The following is a 26,137-nucleotide window of genomic DNA, read 5'->3' as shown; positions in this document are numbered from 1 at the left end:
GCTATGTAAAATGGTATACATTGGTAACACTGAGTATTGCATGGCTGTCTGAAATACTTGTTCAGCCAAGACATTCCAAGGTACGTTAATCCTAGATATTTTGAGTATTCCTGGGTACTTCAAACCATCTTGGCCATCAGTGAAGATGTTCATATTTATATTTATATGTTTTGTGTCTTATTTTTACATTTTGTGGTAAGCAGCGTTGTAATAAGCAGGAACAAGTGCATCCAGGCGGTTGTTTTTGCAGAATAATGCCCTTCTGTCTTATATAACAGCCCTCCGCTTAGTTTCGGGGATAGCTGATAGGCCTGCCAGGCTTTATGTTAAGGATAAAATACATCCAGGAGGTTGTTACCGTAAAATAAAGCCAGACAGTCTTGTCAGCAGCCCAATGCAAAGCAGAGCACTGTTATAGAAGACTGAAGGGCTTTTTATTTTAAAACAACGGTCCTGGATGTACATTATCATGCTTATCACATGGCTAACTGCCACAAAAAAAAAAAAAAAAAAAATATATATATATATATATATATATATATATATATATATATATATATATATATATATATATATATATATATATATATATATATATATATATTGGAGAGAGAACACTTTAATTACATGCAAAGCTGAAACAAAAACAGCTGAATGAAGTATACACTAACCTACCCTTAATTCCAATGCAATCTCATGGCAATTCTTAACATTCTTATTTAGTGCCTAACTCATATGAATTCATATGCTCTAATTCGTACAATTTAATATGATTTGCTCATCACCCAAGGAAAGTAGAGTTTAGGGGCAGGGTTGTGAGCCATGCCTCTTTTTTAAAATTGTACTTTTTATAGAACTGAACTTGCACGAATAAGCCACTAAACTGACAATACGTTTTTCTCGTGAGATCAGGCTGGTTATCCAGTCAAAAGATGACACCGAACAATAATGGAAAGCTAAAACAAAACTGACTGGGTAAAACATATACTAACTTACGTTTTATTAATTCACTAGCTGGTGTCAAACTTACAAAAACAGTTTAAAACCAAAGCATGACAAACTAGCATATCTATACGAATGTGAGCAAGTATATGGATTTGGAAAATATTCACTGACGGTCAAGGTTCCTCGATGAAATTGTGCTATTTAGCAGTTGTTATCTTGGAATAATATTTATTGAAATGTCATGACTGACTAATCAGAATAGAGTAATCCAGACAGTAATGTAATCAGCTGTGATATCAACCGCCTGGAAGTACATTATCCTTTACATTAAGCACATAATCTTTCATATTTGTTATGCTCTTGTTCTGCTGCTATGTTGCAGAAATAGCAATGACTTCTAAACATAAATTTTGCCCACCACTGTACCACATGGGTAGTTAGGAAAAACTCCTTTCAACATGAACCAATACATTTTATCTCATAAAGCAGCACTGCGCACATGTTGATTAAACACGATGTGAGACATCGCTCTGGTGTAGCAGGAATATAATACAATTAATGTCCTTACTGACTGATGGCATCACAAATAAACACCCACACGGGTATGGTCCAAATGGGTTATGTCGCCCTCCAAAGTACTTTAAAGTTATAACCATCATGGCCACCAAACTGAAATGTCATTCCAAACCTACATGCTCAAAAATGGATGTAAATGTAAGAACAATACTGAATGAGTTCCAAAATTGTTTTAAGCGGCTCAAAAATATATATATACATCAAATCAAAATATTTGTACGATTTATGAAGTATCATGGAACATTTAAGACTGGAACGAAGACTGGGGAAAAATCAGTTTTGCTATCACTGCAATAAACAGATCTGAAATATAAAACACTTATTTTTAATTGTAATAAAAAATGTAAAATATGTCTTTTTTGATCAAATAAATATGTGAGAAGCATAAGAGATGATTTAAAAATCTGACTGACCACAAGCTGAATATTATTAATATTAATTCCTCGCAGAAAAATGCAGGGAAATATAATCAGCTAAATGTATTGCTCAAAAGATGCTTTGTTATTTAAACTCTAAAAACAAAGTTACTTAAACATTATTTTGAGACTAAAAACGAATGTCTGACATCGGCAGACCATTAAAAAATATTTAAAGAGGAAAAAAAACAGAGCTTACAATTCACATTCTGTTTGTTGTTTTTCTGCTCGCCTAAAAAAAAAACAGAGAAAAAAATGACCACATGAGCCTTTAATTGTCTCACTATTACTGTTAATCTGTTGTTGTATAATGCCTACAAGGTACCAACAAGGAACAATATGTTGGCTCTGCAATAAAACGCTGATTCCAGTAACTACAAATACATCCAGACTCTGAGCTGTAAAATGCACTGGGCATAATAAAATTGATTCAGTGATTAATTATTGAGCTATTCACAATTTTACAAGAGAACACCAGGATCTTTTATTGAGCCCTTATTTCATGTACAGCCAAAAATACCACATTTGCACTCTGAACAATACATAATTTCATGTAAGAATTTTGCGCACATGATGGGAACAAGTCAAATCATGCTATTCTTAGACTTCTCTTGAAATTCATTTTGACAACTACCAACAACAACATTCCCAGAACAAAACCCAAAGAAAACTCGATAAATGCTAGTCAAAGTTTTAAAGAATATTAGCATGTACAAATGTTAAAACATAAATGTGCAAATTATACATTTGAATTAATTCACTTTGGTCGAATCTAATCTGATACAACAGTGGTTGTGTATCTATTATCAATGAACAATGAAAATTGCATTGCTTCTGAAAAGAAATCAGGTATTTATTCATTGCTGTCTAATTAAGATTGATAGTTGTAAAAATGCATTATACAACACATTATGTAACACATTATACATTGTATACACCAGTTGAGCATAACATACATTTGGTCTCAACTGGAAGTCAGTGATTTAAAGTTATAATACAAAAAAATGTAAAGTTTCTGTTACAACAACACATTAATCCACTTAATAAGACCCTTTAGTGTGTTTAATAATAATAATAATAATAATAATAATAATAATAATAATTCCTTACATTTTATATAGCGCTTTTTCTGGGCACTCAGAGCGCTTTACACATAGGGAGGAATCTCTTCATCCACCACCAGTGTGCAGCATCCACCTAGATGATGCGACAGCAGCCATATTGAGCCAGACTGCACACCAGCTGATTGGTGGAGAGGAGTGATGAAGCCAATTATGATATGGGGATGGTTAGGAGGCCAATGGGCAAATTTGGCCAGGATACCGGGGTTAAACCCCTACTATTTTTGCGAAGGACATCTTGGGATTTTTAACAACCACAGGAGTTAGGACCTCGGTTTGAAGTCTCATCTGAAAGACGGCGCTCACTGAGCATTATAGAGTTCCCTTCACTATACTGGGGCATTAGGACCAACACAGACCACAGGTTGAGCACCCCCTGCTGGCCTCACTAACACAACTTCCGGCAGCAATCTCTTTCCCATGTGGTCTCCCATCCAGGTACTGACCGAGCGCAGCCAACCCATATGTTTACCCACTGTTGTCTGAAGCTTCAAAATAAAAGTCTATCATATTATACAGCATGGGAGAGCCAGGATGACATTTAAAACTACTCTGTAAATCTGACAGAAATGAGTCATGTACAACAAACATGAGGGTGAGCAAATTATGGGTTAATTTTTGGGTGATTTTTTTTAACATATCAAATCAGTCTGACAAAGAACTACGCAGCAGGCATATTGATATACAAACGATGTCAAAAATGTCAAAATTTCTATTTGACGTCAGATGACTACCTTGATGTCAAAATGACATTAAATTAACATCTAGCATAAAAAAATATGTCAAAAATTAATTACAGGACTGTCCTGACTGTTGCTCATGATATAATTAGTTTCAAGATTACAATTTAAGCTGTTAGATGAAATATTATAATACTTTAGCAATTAAGGCTAATTGAAAATATGTGCCCAGGACTACATTTATGAGAACTGACAAATATGCACCCTGGACTACGTTTTCTTGCAGTTTTTGTTTTTAACAAATCAACTAAAGGGCTGCGTGTATATTTTTGACAATCTCAAATATGTTACTGAGGCATATTTTCTCATACATGCCATTTCTTGTAAATCCACCAAGGGCTGCCACACACCCCCTTCCCTAAACCCAACCTATACTGTTTTCAAAAGCAAACTAGAAAAGAAAAGCCTTCGACTGCACCCTTACGCTGCTTTTTTTGGGTTTCAGTTTACATATTTGGAACAGTCATTCGCAGGACTCAATCCCCAGTCCACTCCGCTCCACCTACCAAATCTGGTGCCATTTACGGTGAGCTACCGAGCAAACTAGTCACACCAGAAAAGCTTTATTTGTTTTTTAAGGCTGAATTATACTTCTGTGTATGGGTGAAATTTCCATTTAACAGTAGGGAGGGACAATAAATCTAGAATTTCTCATGAGAAGGGTGGGCGAAGCGGTGGCACAGTTTGCCTTACAGCAAGAAGGTCGCTGGTTCAAGCCTCGGCTGGGTCATTTGGCATTTCTGTGTGGAGTTTGAATGTTCTCCCCGTGTTTGCATGGATTTCCTCTGGGTACAAAGACATGGGGTATAGGTGAATGAGGAAGGTTAAATTGTCTGTAGTGTATGTGTGTGAATGAGTATTTATGGTTGTTTCCCAGTAATAGGTTGCGGCTGGAAGGGCATCTGCTCTGTAAAAATTATATGCTGGATAAGTTCGCGGTTGATTCCGCAGTGGCGACCCCGGATTAATAAAGGGACTAAGCCGAAAAGAAAATGAATAAATGAGAATTTTTGAAGGGGACACAAATAATACAGTAAAAAAATGTACATATATAAATGCACTTATGTATGTCCAGAAGGGACCATATTAATTATAGTAAAATATATTAGGGTCAGTTTGAATGTAGCACAGTGCTCATTTAGTAAATGCACAGCTGTGGCAGTTAATGTTAAGTTAACATTATGTTAAGTAATCACAAACAAAACAATGCATGGTAAATGGCTTTGGCATGTTAGTTGCAGTGCACGCAACAAGCTATTGTAAACAAGTTAACGCTAACTATTCATCCATTCATTTATTTATTTTTTTTTGGCTTTATTAATCAGGGGTCACCACAGCAGAATGAACTGGCAACTTATCCAGCACATGTTTTACGCAACGGATGCCCTTCCACCCGCAACCCATTACTGGGAAACACCCACATACTCTTGCACGCATTCACATACACTACGGTCAATTTAGCTTATTCAAATTACCTGTATCAGATGTCTTTGGACTGTGGGGGAAACCTGAGCACCCGGAGGAAACCCGCGACCTTCTTGCTGTAAGGCGATTGTGCTAGCCTCTGTGCTACCCCTAAAGCTAACTGGATAATTAATATTTTAACCGCTAACCCTGCCCACACTCGGCAACACTAACAAATCAACCAATCACAGAGCTTTCACTACGCGTCATCAGTTACAGTACATTTTTTGAGAGGTGTGTGTCAGCTTCGGCCACAGCAAAGGATATGCGACTGTGCTGGACCTTCCACATGCACTTGGCACACAAAAAAAATCTGCCTTTACACACACATTTCTCAAAAATGTACACCAGGACACATTTTCCCATTGAGCCTGTGTCATTATTTTGGTGATCAAAAGAATGTGTGGATGTCAAATGGATGTCAAACAGACGTCAAAGTTTTAACATCAAATTGATTTGAATATTAAATATTTTTTGACCAATGTCCGTTTGATCAGTTTTGACATCAAGGTGCCCGCGTCAATTTGAACCACCATCAAAACAATGCATTGATTTTCAGAAGTGAGTATTTATTTAGTCTATTGCACATTGTGGAAGAGATTCATCTACAATCAGATGAAAAAATGCACACATCCTAAAGAAACTTTGAGCAGGGGCTCAATTATTCATTCACTTTCTTTTCAGCTTAGTCCCATTATTTATCTGGGATCACCATAGCGGAATGAACCGCCAACTTATCCAGCATTTGTTTTATGCAGCGGATGCACTTCCAGGTGCAACCCATCACTGGGAAACACCCATACACACTCATTTAGACACACACTTATACACCACAGTCAATTTTAAAGGGCACCTAGGTTACCCCTTTTTTCAGATTTAATAAAAGTCTTTTGCATCTCTAGAATGTGTATATAAAGTTTCAGATCAAAATACCCATCAGATTTTTCATTATACCTTTTACAAGATGCTGTTTTATACTGATTTCCAGCAGAGGGTGGTTTTGTCGTACTGCGCCTTTAAGACGAGTCTTTCCCGCCCACTATTTCTACATGCCTCCTCCCTCAGCTGAGTCAGACAACAGACAGACTTAAAGAAAGAAGGTCTCACGTAGTGTTTGTGAGATACTACAGTAAGAACTAATCTTTACTAATCAGTATTGTGAAGTTGCATTGATGAGTCACACACAATATCGTTACAAAGTAACACGCGCGCCCGCGCACACACACACGCGCACACACACACACACACACACACACACACATACACACACCACAGATGACACACACACACACACACACACACAGGCAGGCAGGCAGGCAGGCAGGCAGACAGACAGAGCGCGCTTAGCTTAGTTAAGGCTAACCTCAAGTACTGTGTGGATATCTGTTATGCTAATGTACAAAATAAACCTGATTTAACTTCCACAAACCGGGATTGAAGCGTCTTCTCTTATAATTGTTCTGACACACGGCTGTGCTGATGAAGTAAAGCTGAAGTAAAACGCTGTAATTAATTACACACATACTCTGTTTTAAAACACTTTAAACATGTGAAACTTACTCTTAATCACATTTGATGATGATTGCTGATCCTAGCGAACAGAACAGAGCTTTTATTCCAAGTTTTGCTTTGCGTATGTCTGCCTGGTCTTGTTGACATATACACGCGACTACCGGAACATGTTAATGCGCACAGCTGTCAATCAATTCGGTGGGCGGGGGGATCGCACACCTACGAAATGGTGCGATCGATTTGAAAACAGCTCCAATTGGCCAACCCTTTTTTTGTAGTTAAATTGAAAAAAAAAATACTGGGTGTGTTCATATCACCCCAGTATGACGGTCTATACACTATACCAACACACAGATCTGTCCAAACAGCTTGAAAAGTAGATTTTTTACCATAGGTGCCCTTTAACATACTCAATTCACCTGTACCATGTCTTTGGACTTGTGGTGGAAACTGAAGCACCTTGAGGAAACCCACGCAAACACGGGGAGAACATGCAAACTCCACACAGAAATGCCAACTGACCCAGCCGAGGCTCAAACCAGTGACCTTTTTGCTGCGAGGCAAACGTGCCACCGCCCTGGGCTCAATTGATTGAAACTAAATAATAAACAAACAAAAACTGTCCCTCTTCCACTATTGCTCTCAAAAGGCAACAGATCTCATCTACATGTAAGATTCACCTACAGCCTGTCATTAAATCAATGTGTTATAATCAATCACCCATTACATCAATGTGTATTAATGCGCATCATTGAAAATAACATCTCAACAAGCCAACAGGTTTCAGCTTTAACTAGTGTTTGATGTTCAAAAGAGACATCGTTCATGGGCAGCCAATTGAGACTATAGGCTCTCATTATGCAGAATTATTACAAACAGTTCAGGAAGTAAAACTGCAATCACAGATGACTTGCTTTAGGAGAACTGGTTCTTTCTTCTGGGAGACAATAGCTCCATTTATGCTTCACTTTGATCATTTATAATTACCTAAACCTTTACACTCACAAACAGCATTACACGCTACATGAAATGTAATTTCCAGAAAAGCATCATTAAAGGAGCACTTTAATTCAACATTTATCACAGGGGTGTCCAATCTTGCCTCCGGAATGCCAACATCCAGCTGAGTTTAGCTCAAACTAGCTCCAACACACTCAAATCGGTGTTTTAATCTTTTAAATGCCATGGACCTTTAAATGCACTATGATAAAATGCAATGGAGACCCAATTTGCACTCTGAGAAAATATTACTATTAATGGGCTTCAATTGTGTTATTTAGAAAATGTTTAGTTTATATTATATATTTTATTATGTTACACATGCACATTCTTTTTTTATTGTAAAACATATTACACATATTTACACATGCATTAACTTTAAACATATTTTATTTATTTTTAAGTTCAATTATTTTGTATCATTTATTATAATTTTGTATCATTTATTTGTCTTAAAACTTTTTTGCATTTATTATTTTATCATTAATATAGCTTTTTTTTCTTCAGTTTGTATGTTTGTCCTTTATACTAACTTATAATATGAATTTTAATCTCATTTTTTATTAGTTATGCATAATATTTGATGTTTTTGATTAAAACAAAATGTGTAAATATGGAATTTGGAATTGAAGCTTTCAGATGAATGAAATATAATACTTTTTGCTTCATCATCTTGGTGATTAAATGGACATCAATGCGTGGCTGTTAAATGAATGTCAAAGTTTTGACAACAAATCAATTTTACAATGTCAATTTGATGTGGGTAGGTAATCAATCTGAAGCGTCATCAACAGAATATATTGATTTGTCAGTGGCGAGTGTTTATTTAGTGCGTTGCACATTGTAGATAAGAGACATCTTTTTAATCATATGAAAAAATAGGGTCAGTGTGCGGACATCCTAATGAAACATGATTCATTTTCTTTCTGCTTAGCCCCTTATTGATCAGGGGTCGCCACAGCGGAATGAACTGCCAACTATTCCAGCATGCGTTTGTGAACTCCATTATAGGATGTTGATCTCTACACTGTAAAAAATAAATCCGTAAAATTTACGGTAAAAAAACGGCAGCTGTGGTTGCCAGTACTTTACCGTTAAAAACACGGAATAACCCGTAAAAGTTATTTTTCATTTTTACGGTAAATTACCAGATTTGATTAATTTATAGAGGTAATATGTCTGTATTTTGAATGATCAACATCTACACATCTTTTGTTTCACAGTTAGACACGTTAGCACACCCACATCAAGAAGGTGGTGATGAAATTACATATGAGCCAATGCTCATCACAATCAACTTTTCGCACAAGCAGAAAAGAGTATCAGCATATAGAAGGTGCTCAGTGTCATTCACACAGCTACTAAACACCAGTATGGTAACACGCATAAAATTAAAGTCATGAAATAAACATTGTTTATCAACATTAGATGTAACATAAATCTCTAATGTACATAACTGATGGGGAAACAACTAAAAAGATCCATATTAATGTCAACCAATAAAAAGTGATGTGCCATGCAGGGAATTCTGGGAAAGTCAATTTACGGTTATTCGCCGTATATATTAAGGAAACATACCGTTAACCAGGTTACGGATTTGTACTGTAGCATTTTTACATTTTTTTACCGTTGAAATCACGGCCATTTTTTACAGTGTACTCTGTTGACTTTTGATGTTGAAAATTCAACTCTACAGTTTAACAAAATGACTTTTATTGACATTTATTAGTTTAAAATAATATAATGTAAGCAATGATAAATAGAGAAAGAAGTCTGAAAAATGACAGAAAATATACAGGCAACTTATTATAAGGTTTTTTAGCATAATGTACGACACCAAAACACACAATATATCACTTTAAACTATTAAAATGTAAATAAATGAATTTTTTTTTTAACTTTTCATGGTTAAAACTTGTTGAAAGAAAGATCAAGTTCCCATAATGTAATTTAAAAGCAAAAATACAATATAAAACAGAAACATCAATCAAAAAATACAGAAAACTGCTCATTTCCAGATATGTTTTACAGTGTAGGCTCTCATCATGGAGATTTATTACAGATAGGCATGAGCTGTTATAAGATTCTGACGATACGATAACCTTGGATAAAAATATTGTGGTTTTACGTTATGGCGGTTGTGATTACTGCTCTAAAATATGTTTGTATGTACAACATGTACAAAAAGCTTTTTTTCCCCTTTGAACACAGTATATTGTATTTTGGGAAACATTTTAAATATTTTGAAACAGTGAACATATCAGGTTAAATAATTAAAATAAATTATTGACTTTTGCTGTCTTCATGTGTTTCAGAAACACAGATTTCTTTACCATTTAAACTGCATTTTTGGATATATTTTCTGCTGGAGATACTGTTGTCCTAAAAAAAAAAAAAAAAAAAACTAAGAAAACAGTATTACCAAAAAAGTTGGCGGTTTTAAAACCTTAACTTTTCCAAACCACGGTATACCTTGAAAACATCAAGAAAATCGTCCCATGCCTAATTATAGACAGATCAGGAAGTAAAACTGGAACCGCAGATGACTTGCTTCAGAAGAACCGGTTCTTTCTTCTGGGAGACAATAGCTCCATTCACTTTGATCATTAATAATTATCTAAACCTTTACACTCACAAACAGCATTAGACGCTACATGAAATGTAATTTCCAGAAAAGCATCATTAAAGGAGCACTTTAATTCAACATTTATCACAGAGGTGTCCAATCTTCCCTCCGGAATGCCAACATCCAGCTGAGTTTAGCTCAAACTACCTTCAAAATACTCCAATGTGCGTTTTTCATCTTTTAAAGACCCAATTTGCACTGTGAGAAAATAAATTTTTAATGGGTCTTGATTATGTTATTTAGAAAATATTTAGTTTATATTATATATTTTATTTTATTACACATGCACATGTTTTATTATTATATACATTACATATATTTACATATTTATTATACTTTAAACTTTATTTTAAGCTAGGTTTACTGTTTTATTTTAATGTAATTTTGTATCATTTATTTGATTTATTTAAACGTTTTTGTATTTTTTATTTCATCATAAATATCCATTTTTGAATTGATCTGTTTGTCTTTTTTACTTTTATTCTTATTTGGAAAGAATTCATCATTTTAGATATTGTAGGGGAGTGCATCTGCATAAAATTATATAAACCAATCAAAAGTATTGATAAATAAACACATGCAGGCCTTAAAAACACATGCAGATGATAAACATTTTAGTAACTTTCGATTAAAGTTTCAAGTTTTTGCAAACCAGATTTGTAATTTCAGTTCCTGTGACTATTACACTATTACAGATACAGGCATTGTGATATCGATCCTAAAACAATATATAATAAAGCCCTAATATTATACACAGTAAAAAAAAAATTGCAGGGTTAAAAAAAAAAACGTAAATAAATAAATAAATAATAATAATAATAATAATAATAATAATAATAATAAAGCATTTACATCCAGGGTGAGAACCCGTCATAATATAATTCCTTCCAGAATAATCTCAAATGACCATGTTCATTATACACACGTGGATAATACACAATACAGTATGAATATATATAAAACCATATACGTATTAGCATATATTTTTTTTATAAGTTGAGCATCTTCTATTTGTTTAAACCAACAAAATAGGTCTTCTAACTGAAATATATTTAACCATTTTCACTTAAATTAAGATGTGATTTTTTTTTTTTTTTTTTAAAGGGTGTAACGATACGCGTATTCAATTAAGACTAAAATCTAAAAAGATTAAAAAAAAAAATAAGTAGAAAATATAATGTTTTCAGTGCAGCAACGCTCAACATGGCATCCCAAATGACATGGCAGACAACATGCTGCCTTCCCTGCTGTCATGTTAAAGAGTAGACCATCGCTTTTTAACTCAGAATATCACTTTATTAAAGCATGCGCTCATTAGCAGCCTGGCTGCTCGTGCTGGCTCCGCCCCCGTTGCCCCAGCAACCCTGGACCCCCGACACAAAAGAGCCAACCTCCAAACACTACTCCAGGCACGTGCTACACTAGCTCGCAAAATGACTAGTAACGTTAATGTAATCCCAGACATCCCAAGTCTCCCGGAAGCTTCGAGAGACTCCTGGATGCCCACAAACGAATGATAATCTTCTGGAAATCGAGCGTCTCCCCCCCCCGGTCCTTTAATACGCACTCCTCTCCACCGCATCCCTCCCAGCTCTTCAGGTACATTGGGCATAACTCACCCCTGCCGCTCAGGTACAACGCACGCACACGCCTCCACTGCTCTTCAGATCCGTCACGTACCATCACCGCTACCAAGGGAGTGATAGAAAAAAAAACATCTGAGAGATTTTACTCGGTAGTGAAAATGTCGGGTTTTAATAAAATGTTAAATATAATAGAGCCCTGTTACATTATTCCTTCGTAAGCCCATTTCAGTCAGATAAATCCTGCTTTCAGATCGACTAAAATGGCAGGTGATCAAATCAAGCAGGTGATAAAATTAAGCAGATCTGTGTTGTCTGAGGAAAAGGTGGACACTCATCTTTCTGAAAATAAAAAAATACTTAATTGATTGAAACTGAGTTCCATATACAAACTAAATTGTTCTTTTCTTTTTATTTGTTTGACTGCAACAATTTTATATCTGTTTTTTTATAAGCAGCTTTTTGGTTTTGAGTATAAAGGATTTGTTTTATTTACTGCTAAGCAGAAACCCCAGAAGTATAGCTCAATCACTGTTTAAAGTGAAAGAAAAAAAAACAGGATCATACTTTTATGATGTTAGCTTTAATACATTAAAAAATTACAATTAGAGAATTTTTTTGCTGTATCGAAAACGTACCGAACCGTGACACCACTGTATCGTATCGAACCGAACCGTGATTTTTGTGAAGCATTACACCCCTAATATACTTATATATATTTTGCACTGGAAGTGCAAAAACAGAAAAGACTGATAAGAATAATGAGTTTTACATTATTTAAGCACTGTCTTAAACGGGCACCAAAATACATGTCTGTGAAAAAGGATTATGAAATGTATCATCCTATGGTTCCAGCTCTACCGGACATATATCATGTCAAGAGGTTCAGTCAAGGATGAAACCATGTTGGAAACTTTGCTTTGTGTTCCCAGGATGAATTTTCCATTTCATACCGAATTTGTGTCATTATTATTATTCAATTATATGCTGTATAAAATGTGAACCACCTGCCGCAGAGCCTTCGGGGGGGGGGGGGGGAAGGAGAAGGGAAACGTCTGTTCTTAGGGAGCGGATTGATGCCCGCTTTCTCCTCCAGTTCCCAAATAAACCCAGACCTCCTTCTTCAGCGCTGCCCTGTTAATCATTTGGAATCCATACTAATAAATGCCTTATGTTTGCTAGGGCCCGTCCAAGGGCATAAAGCGCTCTATTTGTGTGGCCTGATACAATTCCAATGATACCCTCAATAAAAAGAGATAAACCTTCCTTTTCCCAAGAGTCGACAGCATCAGTCTGCGGGAGGCACTTTGCTGCCGTTTCTTGCAGCGTTTAAGTGGAATTTCCTAATCATAAACTTTCCTCCCATTACAGAAGAACACAAGCACTGAAATGAAAGCACCAATAGACCACCTGAGCATTCAGACGTATATTAGCCATCTCAACTTACAACTGGGTCATGACCACATCCATTGTTTTACTGGGATAAATGTGGGCCTGAGCTGAGAATCGCTCTGGAAACAATTTGTTGAACTCACACATGACTAATGCTGTTATACATCATCATTGTCCATCATCTCAGTAGGCTACAAAATCAGTATCTTAAACGCAGATGAATGCTAGCTATATGCACTTACTGTACACATGTTTTGTAGATTACAAATCAAATCTGCGATTTCTGATTACCAAGACAAAAACATCTCAGTACGGTGGCTAAGAGAATTTTAATGCGCTGCAGGTTAAGAAAACACATGCAAATAGAAAAACACTAACAAATCGAGCAAACTAAATTTCACAACATGCGCAAATACATGAAAATACAGAAATAGACTGCATGTACTGTAGCACAGACTTCAACGAAAATGGTTGATGTCCCCAAAAAGTGACATAAATATCTGCTTCCTGTTTAAGGGCCCACTGTACTTCAACAAAATTCATTTTCAATTGAACGTTTTTGTGAAGTGAAAAACGAGAGACTGCAAATTGTATGTCTTACTTAGAGTTTCTGTCTTGTTTCTAGTCCAAATATCTGAAAATATTTAAATCAAGAAGCATTTTCTAGACAATCAAAAAAAAAAAAAGTCAAAATTACGAGATACACTTACCGGCCACTTTATTAGGTACACCTTACTACTATCGAGTTGGACCCTCTTTAACTGCCCTATTCCTTCCGAGGCGTAGATTCAACAAGGTACTGGAAAAAATATTCCTCAGAGATTTTGGTCCATATTGACATGATAGCATCCCATAGTTGCTGCAGATTTGTCAGCTGCACATCTATGATGGATCTCCTGTTCAACCACATCCCAAAGGTGCTCTACTGGATTGAGTTCTGGTGACTGTGGAGGCCATTTGAGTACAGTGAACTCATTGCCATGTTCAAGAAACCAGTCTAAGATGATTTATGCTTTAAGACATGGTGTGTTTTCCTGCTGGAAGTAGCTATCAGACGATGGGTACACTGTGGTCATAAAGAGATGATCATCAGAAACAGTACTCAGGTAAGCTGCTCAAATGGTACTCATGTACCCAAAGTGTGCCAAGAAAATATCCCCCACACCATTACACCACCACCAGCCTGAAACGTTGGTCTTCTGCTGCTGTAGCTCATCCACCTTAAGGTTTGATGTGTTGTGCGTTCAGAGATGCTCTTCTCTCAACGTTTTGAGTCACTGTTGGCCTTCTATCAACTCGGACCAGTTTGGCCATTCTCCTCCGACCCCCGGCATCAACAAGGCATTAGTGCTTACAGAACTGCCACTCACTGGATATTTTCTCTTTTTCCGACCATTTTGTGAACTCTGATTCTATGTAAAAATCCCAGTAGAGCAGCAGTTTCTAAAAATTCTCAGACAAGCCTGTCTGAAACCAACAACCATGCCATGTTTGAAGTCACTTAAATCACCTTTCTTCCCCATTCTGATGCTCAGTTTGAACTGCAGCAGATCGTCTTGACCATGTCTACATGCCTAAATGCACTGAGTTGCTGCCATGTGATTGGCTGATTAGAAATTTGCATTAACAAGCAGTTGGACAGGTGTATATAATACCTAATAATGTGACTGGTCAGTGTATATTATAACATTAAGTAAAAAATTTGTTTAGATAATCTGCCAATGGGGTAAGTAAAATAACCTTGATTTTCTTTGAAATAAAGGACACACTTTTGATATTATAGGTATTATTATTATCTAGAAATTGCTTCTTGATTTTTTTTTAGGTATTTAAGACTACAAACAAGAAAAGCTTTTGTTTTCAGTGAGAACAGTTTCATAAACATCTGCTAAAAACAACATTGTCCATGAGAAGCACCATTGCGGTGCATCACATCTTTACATTGTTTTCTATTTGCTACGGACAGACGCTGAGTGGTGCCACCAAACGGCACAATCTCTGAATAAGGACACAGTGCAAAAAGGTGGTCATCTCGTCCAGGGCATGAAAGAAAGAGAGTCTTTAAAATCTCTCTGTACAGGTTAGGCTATATATGTACCAGCTCTGCTACTCGAATCTCCAGTGTATTCATCTAGCTAGTGTTGTTGTTATGGTTGTTACTGTTATTATGGCCAGCCTAGGGCACATCTGTGCAATAACCATGCTGTCTAATCAGCATTTTTGATATGTCACACCTGTGAGGTGGATGAATTATGTCTGCAAAGTGCTCACTAACACAGATTTAGACAGATGTGTGAACAAAACCTGCGAGATATAGGGCTTTAGAGTACATACAAAAAGTTTGAGTTCTTTGAGTTGAAAATCGGAGCAAAAACAAAAGTGTTGTGTTTATATATTTAAGTGTATATAGGTTTACTGATATTTTACTAATTTTTAGAATAATGGTCCATTACTTAATCTATTTACTAACATTAGCCAAGTATGAATCATTTTGTAAAGCATTTATTGATAGTTCAGCATTTTCTAATACATCATCCAAAGTTGAATACAAAGTTGTGCTTGTTAACATTAGATAATGCACAGTGAGTTAACACAAACTAACGTTATTTAACTTAAATAACATTTACTAACATTAACAAAGATGATGAAATACAATAATAAATGTATTCCTAATTGTTTGTTCATGTTAGTATTAGGTTATGCATTAACTAATCGATCATTATTTTAAAGTGTTACCTTTTAAATTTATGAGAGAAGACATCATGCTCAGAGTTTGTAATTTTATTTTTTGCACACTTTAAGTTTTAATTGATATGCTTTTAAATGCTAATATGTTTATAAAGCAGTGTCATATTTAATTGATTTAATTCATGAAAAACACTGCTGAGACATACATAAAACAAATTAATAATTACAATTTCTTATTTTTAGTTTAAAAGTAGATTTGAATACTTGATGTCAAAGGTAACAATAATTTCAGAGTTTTTAGATTTTAGTTATGCAGCACGAGTTTTCAACCCTGACAACACAAATTTATTTTTAAACAAAAGCTGCATATCATTTCTAAGCAATCTGAAAATGTAATAACAAGGACCACACGGAATCTGCGCGCACAGAATTCTGCAGATTTTCCTCAGAATTCCGTAGATTTCCGCAAATTTTTAGCCCATCATTAATTCTGCTTATTTACTTGAGTAAATCTAAGTTTATTCAGTTTTTTAAATAATTACAGTAATATTATTGACTAATATAAAAATGTTCATCTGATTTATGTACAAGCAGTTTGTAAAGTAACATTTTCTGTCTTGTAGTAGATATATTATATGAGAGACTTACTTTGTTTACCAAATAAAGTGAATCTAATTGGATTTGCATTTTAAACAATATATAAAAGTTAAAAAGATATTATATTTATGTCACATATTAATGTTTCAGTTATGATACTCCCTAAATAATTCCGCAGAAATCCGCAGATTTTTACTAAAATTCTCCACAGGAATAGCAAAAAATGTCCGCAGATTCCGTCTGGCCCTATAATAACTCAGCTTTGCAAACATACATGACTTTTATGATTCAAAAGACAATAAATAAAATAGTTATCATTTATTATATTAAATTGTATTACAATTTTTATATCAGTTTATGCCAAACAAATGCAGCCTTAGTAATCAAAAGAGATCAAACACATGAACAAATCTTACTATACACAACAAATGTAAGTTAAATATACCTTTTCATATGAAGTAATCATCTTTATCACGATGGCAATACATTCCAACGGCAACTGCCAAAGTAAGCTAAGGTGTTATTGCCAACTATTGGGAAATTCAGAAACCCTTGGCCTGACTTCACAGGGATTGTTGTTGTCAGATTTTCACCAAAGTAACTGGATATCTTGCTTCATGAATGTGCAGGACAAGAACAAATAACTTCAAAAACCTTTTCTGTTGTCAGACCAAGGGTGTGAAGTACCCTTTACTGCGCTCTGTTCTGTTAAAGGTCTTTTTACATTACAAAACATAACAAACATGATGTAGTCCAGTTATCTGATCTTATTGGATCTGAGTTAAGCAAACAAAACAGGTGAACATGCATTCAAATGGATGAACAGCCCTACAGTCACTGTAAAAAAAAAAAGCAGGATTCCACTCAATTTATTTATGTTGTCCCAACACAAATCAAGTAAGGTATTACTTCACAAATTTAGGTGGATTGTTTATAAAACAATTAAGCTGTCCCAAATAAAATCTCAAGAATTTTGTTGTTTCAGCCTTTTCCTTTTAAATAAGTAGTTAATAAACAGCAGCAATATAATTTAGTGTTTAGGCAAGATAGCCAACTAATAGATGAACAGTAATCAGTTTAGTGATGTTTTCATAAGGAATAACTGATGATTATTATTTTCTAATAAATAACTTTTTTCAATTATGACTCTATTTAACGCAACACCAAACGGCATCACCAGATCGCGCAATCTCATAAAAAAGACATGGTGAAAAAGGTGGGCTTCTCGTCCAGAGCATGATCCCCTCCAAGTTTTTAAAATCTCTCTGCTACTCAAATCTCCAGTGTATTCATCTGGCTAGTGTTGTTATTATGGTTGGTATTATGCAATAATCACGCTGTCTAATCAGCAACTTAATATGTATAGGAAGGATATAGAAAGTAGTTTGAACAAGCAGCAAAATCATTATTTGACCAATTAAGAAGATGACCAATTAATAGATGAGCATTAATCAGTTTAGCAATGTTTTCATAAGAAATAATAAAGAAAAGTAGTCAATTATGACTCTATTTGACACGGACAGACACCGAACGGTGCCACCAGAGTCTGCAATCTCATAGAAAAGACATTAACATCTCTCGGTACATATTAGGATATGCCTGAACCAACTACTCAAATCTCCAGGGTATTAATCTGGCTAGTGTTGTTATGGTTATTATTGTTATTGCGGCTAGCCTAAGTCACATCTGTGCAATAATCATGTTGTCTAATCAGCAGAAGAGTACAGAAAGTAGTAAAATCATTTATTCTAGTGTACATGGTTTACGCAAGATGTCCAATATATAAATGAGCAGTAATAGGTTAGTGATGTTTTCATTAGGAATAACTGGCGATTATTGATATCTAAAAAACAACTGGAGTCAATTATGCTTAGACACTCTTCAGATGTTTTTATTTCAAGACATGTGTCATGTTTTTGTCTTCAAACTGCTTCTGTGTGTAGAACTACCTTCTTACGCATCTCATTCAAAACCTTCCGTCTTGTTGTGATGTAACTTTTGCAAATTGGAGGTTGTAAAGTAATTGAAATACTTGGGCGTATAGTGATTTGGAACTGAAATGTGTTTAAAACCTGTCAGGAATTACTTTAGTTTTGTGTTTATCTGAAAAATATTGCACACCTTAGAAAACTGTAAAAAATGCTGCAATTCAACGCATGTTGTCCCTACACAAATAGATTGAGTTAAATATATTGTTTTTACAAATTTAAGTGGATTGAACATAAAACTATTAAGTTGTCCACAAAAAAACTCAAGAATTGTGTTAATTCAGCTCATTTTAAATAAGTACTTTGAAGAAGCAGCAAAAATCTTTAAATGAATGTTCATCAGCCAAGCAGAATCAAGCATGGGTCATATGCCAGTGTTTCTCAACCATGTTCCTGACGGACCACCAACACTGCATGTTTTGGTTGTCTCCTTAGTCTGCCACACCCACTACAGGTCTTTCAAGTCTCTGCTAATGAGCTGATGATCTGAATCAGATGTGTTAAGGAGACATGGAAAATGAGCTGGTGGTCCTCCAGGAAAGTGGTTGAGAAACACTGCACAATGCTAAATGAATGTAATTTTTATTATTTTAACAAAACAAATGTCTCCTTAAAGTAAAATCGTTAGTTGATATGTGTCCAGCGTTCTACATTTGATTATAGAAAAAAAGCCATGTGATAACATGCTCATTTATATATTTGTATATGCCTCAAAGTACAGTCCTTAATGAGGCATGCATCAACCACATTACCTCAACTAATGGCTGAATTGAATGCCCTGGGAGATGTTTAATAACACTATTCCTGTGGTTTTGCTCCATGTTTTTAGTAAAGCTGATTCATCGGGTAAAAGATTTCATGATCATGACTCACGTTCCGTGTAAGGTACAGATGTTTGTGAATGGATTAAGTGGACTTTATTTCAGATTTACACCTAGAATTATGCTCAATCTCAGATACTCAGATTTTTTTTTTTTTTTCAAAGTATCATATGTGTAAAAATCCAATTTCAGTTTTGTCTATATAATAACTACTGAAATTTAAGTTTCAAATAAATAAAAAATTACGATTTACAGCATTTATTCAATTTGACGTTGTGCATGTTTTCAGACTTTACATATTAGGGAAATGTATAAATAATGAATGCACGGGACATATTAATTTTATGCTTCATTTAACACACTCTTTATATAATATTCCTAAGTGACATGGTGAAAACATTAACAGTTTTTTTTTTCCTTAATTTTGTTAAAAGCACATGTCTATTATTGTCATACATGTCATTTAATGTCATTTCTAATAAACAGCTTGAGGAAAAAACAAGACAACGTTAAAGCTATCAGTTTTTTCACTGTACATATTTATTATTTATTTATTTTTATTTTTTTTATTTATTTATTTTTAGAAGAATTACGAAGAACAACAAGAATGTTAGAAACTGATAACCACTAATGAATATAACAAAAATTTAAGAACAAGATATAAAAAGAACAAGATATTTTGAAAAATGTAACTATTGAAAAATGTAAACATTGACTTTCACGATATTTGTTTTTCCTACTATCAAAGTCCATGGTAACAGGTTTCCATCCTTTTTTCAAAACATCTCCTTTTTTGTTTAGAAGAAGGAACTTTTTTTTTTTTTGGTAAAAGTGAAGGGAGAGTAAACAATGACCCTATCCCTTTAAATTTTACAATTCAAGTTTGTTTTTTTTTTTTACTTTACTTAATTAGGCTTATAGGTGGCACATGTTGGTAGGTTTCTAATTGCTGTTTTAGAAAGTGTACATTCCTTATTTCCACAATGACGCACCAAGCATGTCACAAGACACTTAGAAGTCATAGTGGGGTTCATTATACTTTTAAATGCAAAAGCCAAATATACCCTAGCAAGTTTAGCATACACTGTAAAAAAGGATGTGCTCCACACAATCAATTTGTGTTAAGACAACATCAAGGAATTAAGTTAACATATTAGTTTTTACATATTCAAGTTTATTCCATTCCATTATTCCATTTCCAAAAACACTAAAGATATTTAAGCAATAAATTGAAATCTTAGTTTTTTAAATAAAACTAGGACAGTTGACATTTGCTTTACATAATTAGAAAACACAAACTAAATGAGACCTCAGCACACATTAGGTGACATGCTCTAAAGGCAAAATAGTGAGTTCATTTTTACTGTAAAATCATAACCAAAAAATATATTGTACATTTTAGGCGTTCTAAAGATGTGTAATTTTTTATCCGCATTTAAAAAAAAACAATAACTCAAAAGCACAGAAATCTGTGCGTCATGTAAAAATGACATGTAAAAAAGCTGTCATTGTTCAGTACTATGAGGCAGTGTAATCGTTTTTATGTCTGCTCTAGTTTGATGTCAGAAAGAGTTAGTTAGTTAGTTAGTTAGTTAGTTAGTTAGTTAGTTAGTTAGTTAGTTAGTTAGTTAGTTAGTTAGTTAGTTAGTTAGTTAGTTAGTTAGTTAGTTAGTAACTACTGTCATTTAAAAAAAAAGATATTTAAACTACTTGTTTGTGAAAAGATATTGTTACACTACTGTTTTTGAAACAAACTTATATTGTTAAAATACTTTTTTTTCTTTTTACATGTTTCTGAAACAATAAGACAGTGATTGACTTCTTTCTAGACAGGGAAAATGTATTTGAACGTGTAAAGTTTCAGACAAGTTTCCAAAAATGAATTACTCTAATACGACAAAGTCAGTTATAAATGACGGCAAATTACAACAAAAGTCAAATACCAGATGTACAAAACAAATTACGGAAAATTATTTTAGCCATAAATACTCTAGAAATAAATAGTGGTGATTTATTTAGATGTGATTTCATAATTAGTCACTATAGGGTTAAATAAGACCTTTTGAACAAATCGAAAACATTTGTGTGTGTGTGTGTGTGTGTGTGTGTGTGTGTGTGTGTGTGTGTGTGTACTTCAATGTAGTTAAGTAAATTGAATATTTTTAGATTAAAAGTCGTACAACAAGAGCACACTTCTTTCTTGGTTGTTTAAAACTTGGAAGCTTAAAGTTGAGGACTTGCAGCTTGACTCAGGACTTGACACTTGAATGCAAACACTCGAGATTTGACTTGGGACTTGAACGCAAAGACTTGAGACTTACTTGCGACATGGTCCCACCTCTAAATTCTTTTGCCACCACAGAAAATTACGAGAAGTGTAAACTGTGTCATCCAAGCTTGTCATCATAGTGTCACCTAGCATCTCTGCTAGCATCATACGCTTACTGCTACTAGCGTGTGCTAACTCAAAACACCATATGGCAGCATGCAAAACAAAGTGTGCTTGCCTGAGCTTGAAGAAGGCTCTTTTTTTTGTCTCTTTGACACTTTGATCCGTCTCTGCCAACTCAGACCACCTTGATTGAAGAGCGGGGGTCAAAGCATGGTCACATGGCCGTTCCTCACAGAGTTTGGATCCAGCTTCCTTTTCTGCTTCTTTATCCATGGTCCACAGCGGCTTTAGTCCTCGCAACACACAATGATGGGTTTCTAGAAACAGGCCAAAACAGGGTTATAAAGCTGGGCTGAGCAGAGATACGCTTTTGCATGTTGAGAGAGTCTCCAGTGGAGGGCCGGAGAACAGTTTGCACATTTCTGTGTGGATGAAGGCCTGAGCTTAGCAACAGCTTTGTGCTCCGCAAAAAATCTACCAGTAAGGAACGTTTTCATGAATTAAACATGTGGAACACAAGGTGCTAGAAATGTCCAAACATTATTTACTGATGCTGGGTTATATAACCTAAGACAAAAAAGGCACACTAATGAAGCTGAAATCCTGCCAGGGGCTCGGGGACAAAATAATAACAGAATGAAAAGACCCTGATGGATCTGTTTAGTTCTGCAGAATCACACTGGAAAGATATGTCAGATGTATTAATACACTGGTCAAAAAATGTGAAAAATCTTATTACAGATGGAAAAAAACTGTAATATTGTGAAAAATTATTTAAATTATTATAATTTAATATAACTATTTTGTACAACCACAAATCAGAAAACATTGGGACAGTGTGGAAAATGCTAGTAAAAGAGAATGTAGTGATTTCTAAATTTACTTTGACTTATATTTCATTTCAGACAATACACAAACATTATTTTTTGTGTTCCTCATGATATTCATATTTTTGTTTGTTTGTTTGTTTGTTTTTTTTTTACCTTTGCCAAGGGCACTGTTACAACCATCACCATTTCTCCCAAAAAAACTACCTAAAATACTGATTCATCTGATCCCAGTGCACATTTTCACTGTGTGATGGTTCATTTCATGCCTCAGAGCCCAGAGACACCGACAGCGCTTGTGGACAATGTTAACATATGGCTTCCTTTTGGCTCAGTACAGTTTTAACTGGCATTTGTGAATGTACTGTAACTCCGTAATGTGGTACTTGACAAGTTTTAGCAAAGTAGTCCTGAGTCCACATGGTGATATCGTTTATAGATGAATAAAGATTTATGTCTGAGGTATTGGAGATCATGGCTGTTCAGCTTGAAATTTCTCTCCAGATTCCTTGAATCTTTCAATTGTTATGCACTGTTGAAGGTGAAATATCCAAATGTCTTCCTATCTTTCTTTGAGGAACATGGTTTTAAATATTTCAATAAATTTCTCATGCATTTGTTGGCAAACTGGCGATCTCCTGCCAATCTTTGCTCCTAAAGGACTAGACATTTCTTCGATGTACTTTGGGTCAAAAGAAATTCAGAAAATTAAGAGTTTTTGAATAAAGTGGCTTTTTTTAATGGCTCAACAAGGCTGCATTTAGCTAATTAAATTACAGTTAAAAAAACTGTAATATTGTGAAAAAATTAATATTTAAATTATTATACCTTAATATAACTCTATTGTACAACCACAAATCAGAAAATGTTGGGACAGTATGGAAAATGCAAATTAAAAAAAAGAATGTAGTGATTTCTAAATTTACTTTGACTTATATTTCATTTCAGACAATACAACAAACATTATTTTTTGTGTCCCTCATAATTCTCATAGTTTTTTTTTTCCACTCTCAGATGTTCATCTCTGTTGTCCAGTACAGTGTGCTCAGTCCAATTTGATCTGTCTGTCCTTTGCATTCATATTTAACGTAGTCACCCACTTCAGTGCTCTCTTTTAGGCCGACGATTCTGATATTCTGACGCTGACTTCTATTTCAAAGTTCTTCTATCCATTAGAGTGCTTTTTGCAAGGATGTCTCAATAGATCTGAGGCGTGCTGAGCTGTTATCTTGATTATCTTCGAGGTCCAATACTCTCTGCTCGGCCTCGATGACTTTCTTGATCAAACTTTTCATTTTGCCTGATATCTTGGAAATTGGATCGCGTATCGCCTGTAACTTCTTTTCAAGAACAATCGACAACCTTTTCGACCATACAGTTAAAGGCATCATCCAATAACGTAGTTTTGTTAGAAACAGCTGGGCCCAGATTATCGCTATCGTGCTCAGCAATAGTGCTCCTGTTTTGAAGTTGATTTCTTCCAGCTTGTTTACTAGTCGAATCTGATTGCGGCAAAAAGGCATTGAGAAACATCTGTATCTGTACATATGTATATCTACATATGTATTTTGCGCTTCAAAATGCGCCACACATTCTCTATTGGAGACAGGTTGGGACGCAAGCAGGCCAGTCAAGTACCTGTATTCTCTTTCTCCACAGCTAGGACTTGTGTGCAGAATTTGGCTTTGCAATTGTCTAAACATGGGCGTCCCTGGAAAAGAAGACAGCAAAACCTCAATGTACTTTTCAGCATTATTAGTGCCATCACAGAAGTGCAAGTTACCTTTGCCAAGGGTCATGTATCTGCGACCACCTACCAACCAAACCTAAATTGCTCCTGTCCCAACTTTTTTTGGAATGTGTTGCAGGTCTGAATGACAGGAGACGATGTATGTTTACAACTGAAATCACAGACAAAACATGATTTTTTGTGTGTGTTCATATTGTCTGCAATGAAATACAAGTCAAAGTAAATTTGGAAATCACTACTTTTCCACACTCATTACATTTTCTGATTTTAATATGAATTCAAATGATGACATTTGTCATCAAGTGACTGCATATTTGAATTTTCAGCAGGCATTACTGTAGTCTTCCATGCTACTTAATCCTTCAGATGTCATTCTATTATGTTACATGCTAATTTGGTGCTGCTCAGTTATTTTAACTTGTGTAATGTTTATAATTGTTAATGCTGAAAACTCAGCTCAATATCTTCGAAGAAACAGTAACACTGTTTTCAAAATGCTTTGAGAGATAAAAATTAAATGAATGGCATTTATTGTGACATGCTACATGTGTGCATTATATAAAAAACATTAGATGCTGGTCAGCTGTGAAGCATTACAGTGGTAGTCAGTAATATAGACTGTGTGTAGTGCATATGATCTTCAAATTACTGTAAAACAAAAATGCTTGCTTTGTTATTGCAGTTGAGGCATGTAAACCTGCCCTCTGGTTTCATTGTCTGATCCTTCTGTTTTTGAATGTGCCAGCTTTGATGTATCACCAAGAGTTATTTTGCTGTTATTGAATTTGTGAGAAATCCCAGCACGGTCCTCGACAGGAAATTAAAAGACAGGTACCCACAGGAATTGTCAGCTCAAAGAATTTAGTCAAACATGGCAACTTCATGGAAAAACATCAGAATGGATCATCCATTGATGAGTTTTCTTGTCACGGTCAAATACAGTACAGTATAGCTCTCATGCAACATGATTGACTGGAGCGTTCAGGAAATAATGTATGAATAAAGGGGATTGAGTGGGCCCTCTAGCAAAAATGCCTTATTTATTATAAACATAATAAAACAGGCTGGCCATATCGTGCCTATACAACATCCTGTTTGTAAATGTGACATATAAAAACATCATCATATGCAACTGTCCTAACTAAATTCAGCATTCCACCCTGCCTAAAATAATAAACTTGGTCACTTCCAAGTTGAAAAAAAAAACACTGGAACTGAGCTTGAGGCTAAACAAAAAACTGGGCAAATGGAACTTCATTCATGAGAAAATGACAAAAAGTCACAATGTGTAAACTTTTTTCACTTTTCAGTGGTTGTTTTAGAGCAAAAACGCTTATTTGAGTTGCTAAGTATTTGAAAAAGAATGCAATAGTACTTTATACCTAGGTATACTTAGGTATGCATGCTTAGAATGCACTATAGGACTGCCAAAATATTAGGACAGCTAGTGATTTGCTGGATATTTGGTGGAGGCTGCTGAAACATTCTTTAAATTTTTATGGGTGGGCAGTTTGAGCAAAATCCTGTTGCGCAATACGAGTAATTTTGAATCACTGTAATGATATATTTTACTATTTACTCTTTTAAATAGGTAATTATTCAGGAAATTAAGAACATGGAATATAATAAATTTAAAATACTTCAGAACTGAAAAGTTTTCACCTTTTTCTTTTTGGACCTTGTTAGGCGGGATGGTGGTG

At 34.9% G+C, this 26,137-nt stretch overlaps 1 protein-coding gene and 1 long non-coding RNA gene across 24 annotated transcripts in view; both read right to left on the bottom strand.

Moving 5' to 3' along the window:
* The window catches only part of LOC147839429 (uncharacterized), a 382,751-nt gene that overhangs the window by 195,508 nt on the left and 161,106 nt on the right, over window positions 1-26,137 (bottom strand). The gene's annotated exons all lie outside the window — the stretch shown is intronic.
* The window catches only part of LOC147832305 (uncharacterized), a 214,569-nt gene that overhangs the window by 162,707 nt on the left and 25,725 nt on the right, over window positions 1-26,137 (bottom strand). For 10 of the 23 annotated variants that reach the window (XR_015518751.1, XR_015518741.1, XR_015518742.1 and 7 more), the window contains exon 4: window positions 21,976-22,177. The exons of 3 other annotated variants lie outside the window; for them this stretch is intronic. Coding sequence is in view for 4 of the 20 variants with exons in the window: in XM_087298594.1 (XP_087154720.1) it covers window positions 21,976-22,133 (158 nt within the window). In the remaining 16 variants the exon portion in view is untranslated. Of the gene's footprint in view, window positions 1-986; window positions 2,170-21,975; window positions 22,178-24,325; window positions 24,399-24,470; window positions 24,589-26,137 lie in introns of those variants that run through there. 10 more of the 23 variants (XR_015518737.1, XR_015518738.1, XR_015518739.1 and 7 more) reach the window with 5 other exon arrangements.

This window comes from Danio rerio, chromosome 20 (genome assembly GCF_052040795.2).
Source record: "Danio rerio strain M-AB ecotype USA chromosome 20, GRCz13ab, whole genome shotgun sequence".
In the NCBI taxonomy this organism is placed as follows: domain Eukaryota; kingdom Metazoa; phylum Chordata; class Actinopteri; order Cypriniformes; family Danionidae; genus Danio; species Danio rerio.
Note: the sequence above shows the minus strand (reverse complement) of the source record. Positions and strands in the feature narration are given on the sequence as shown.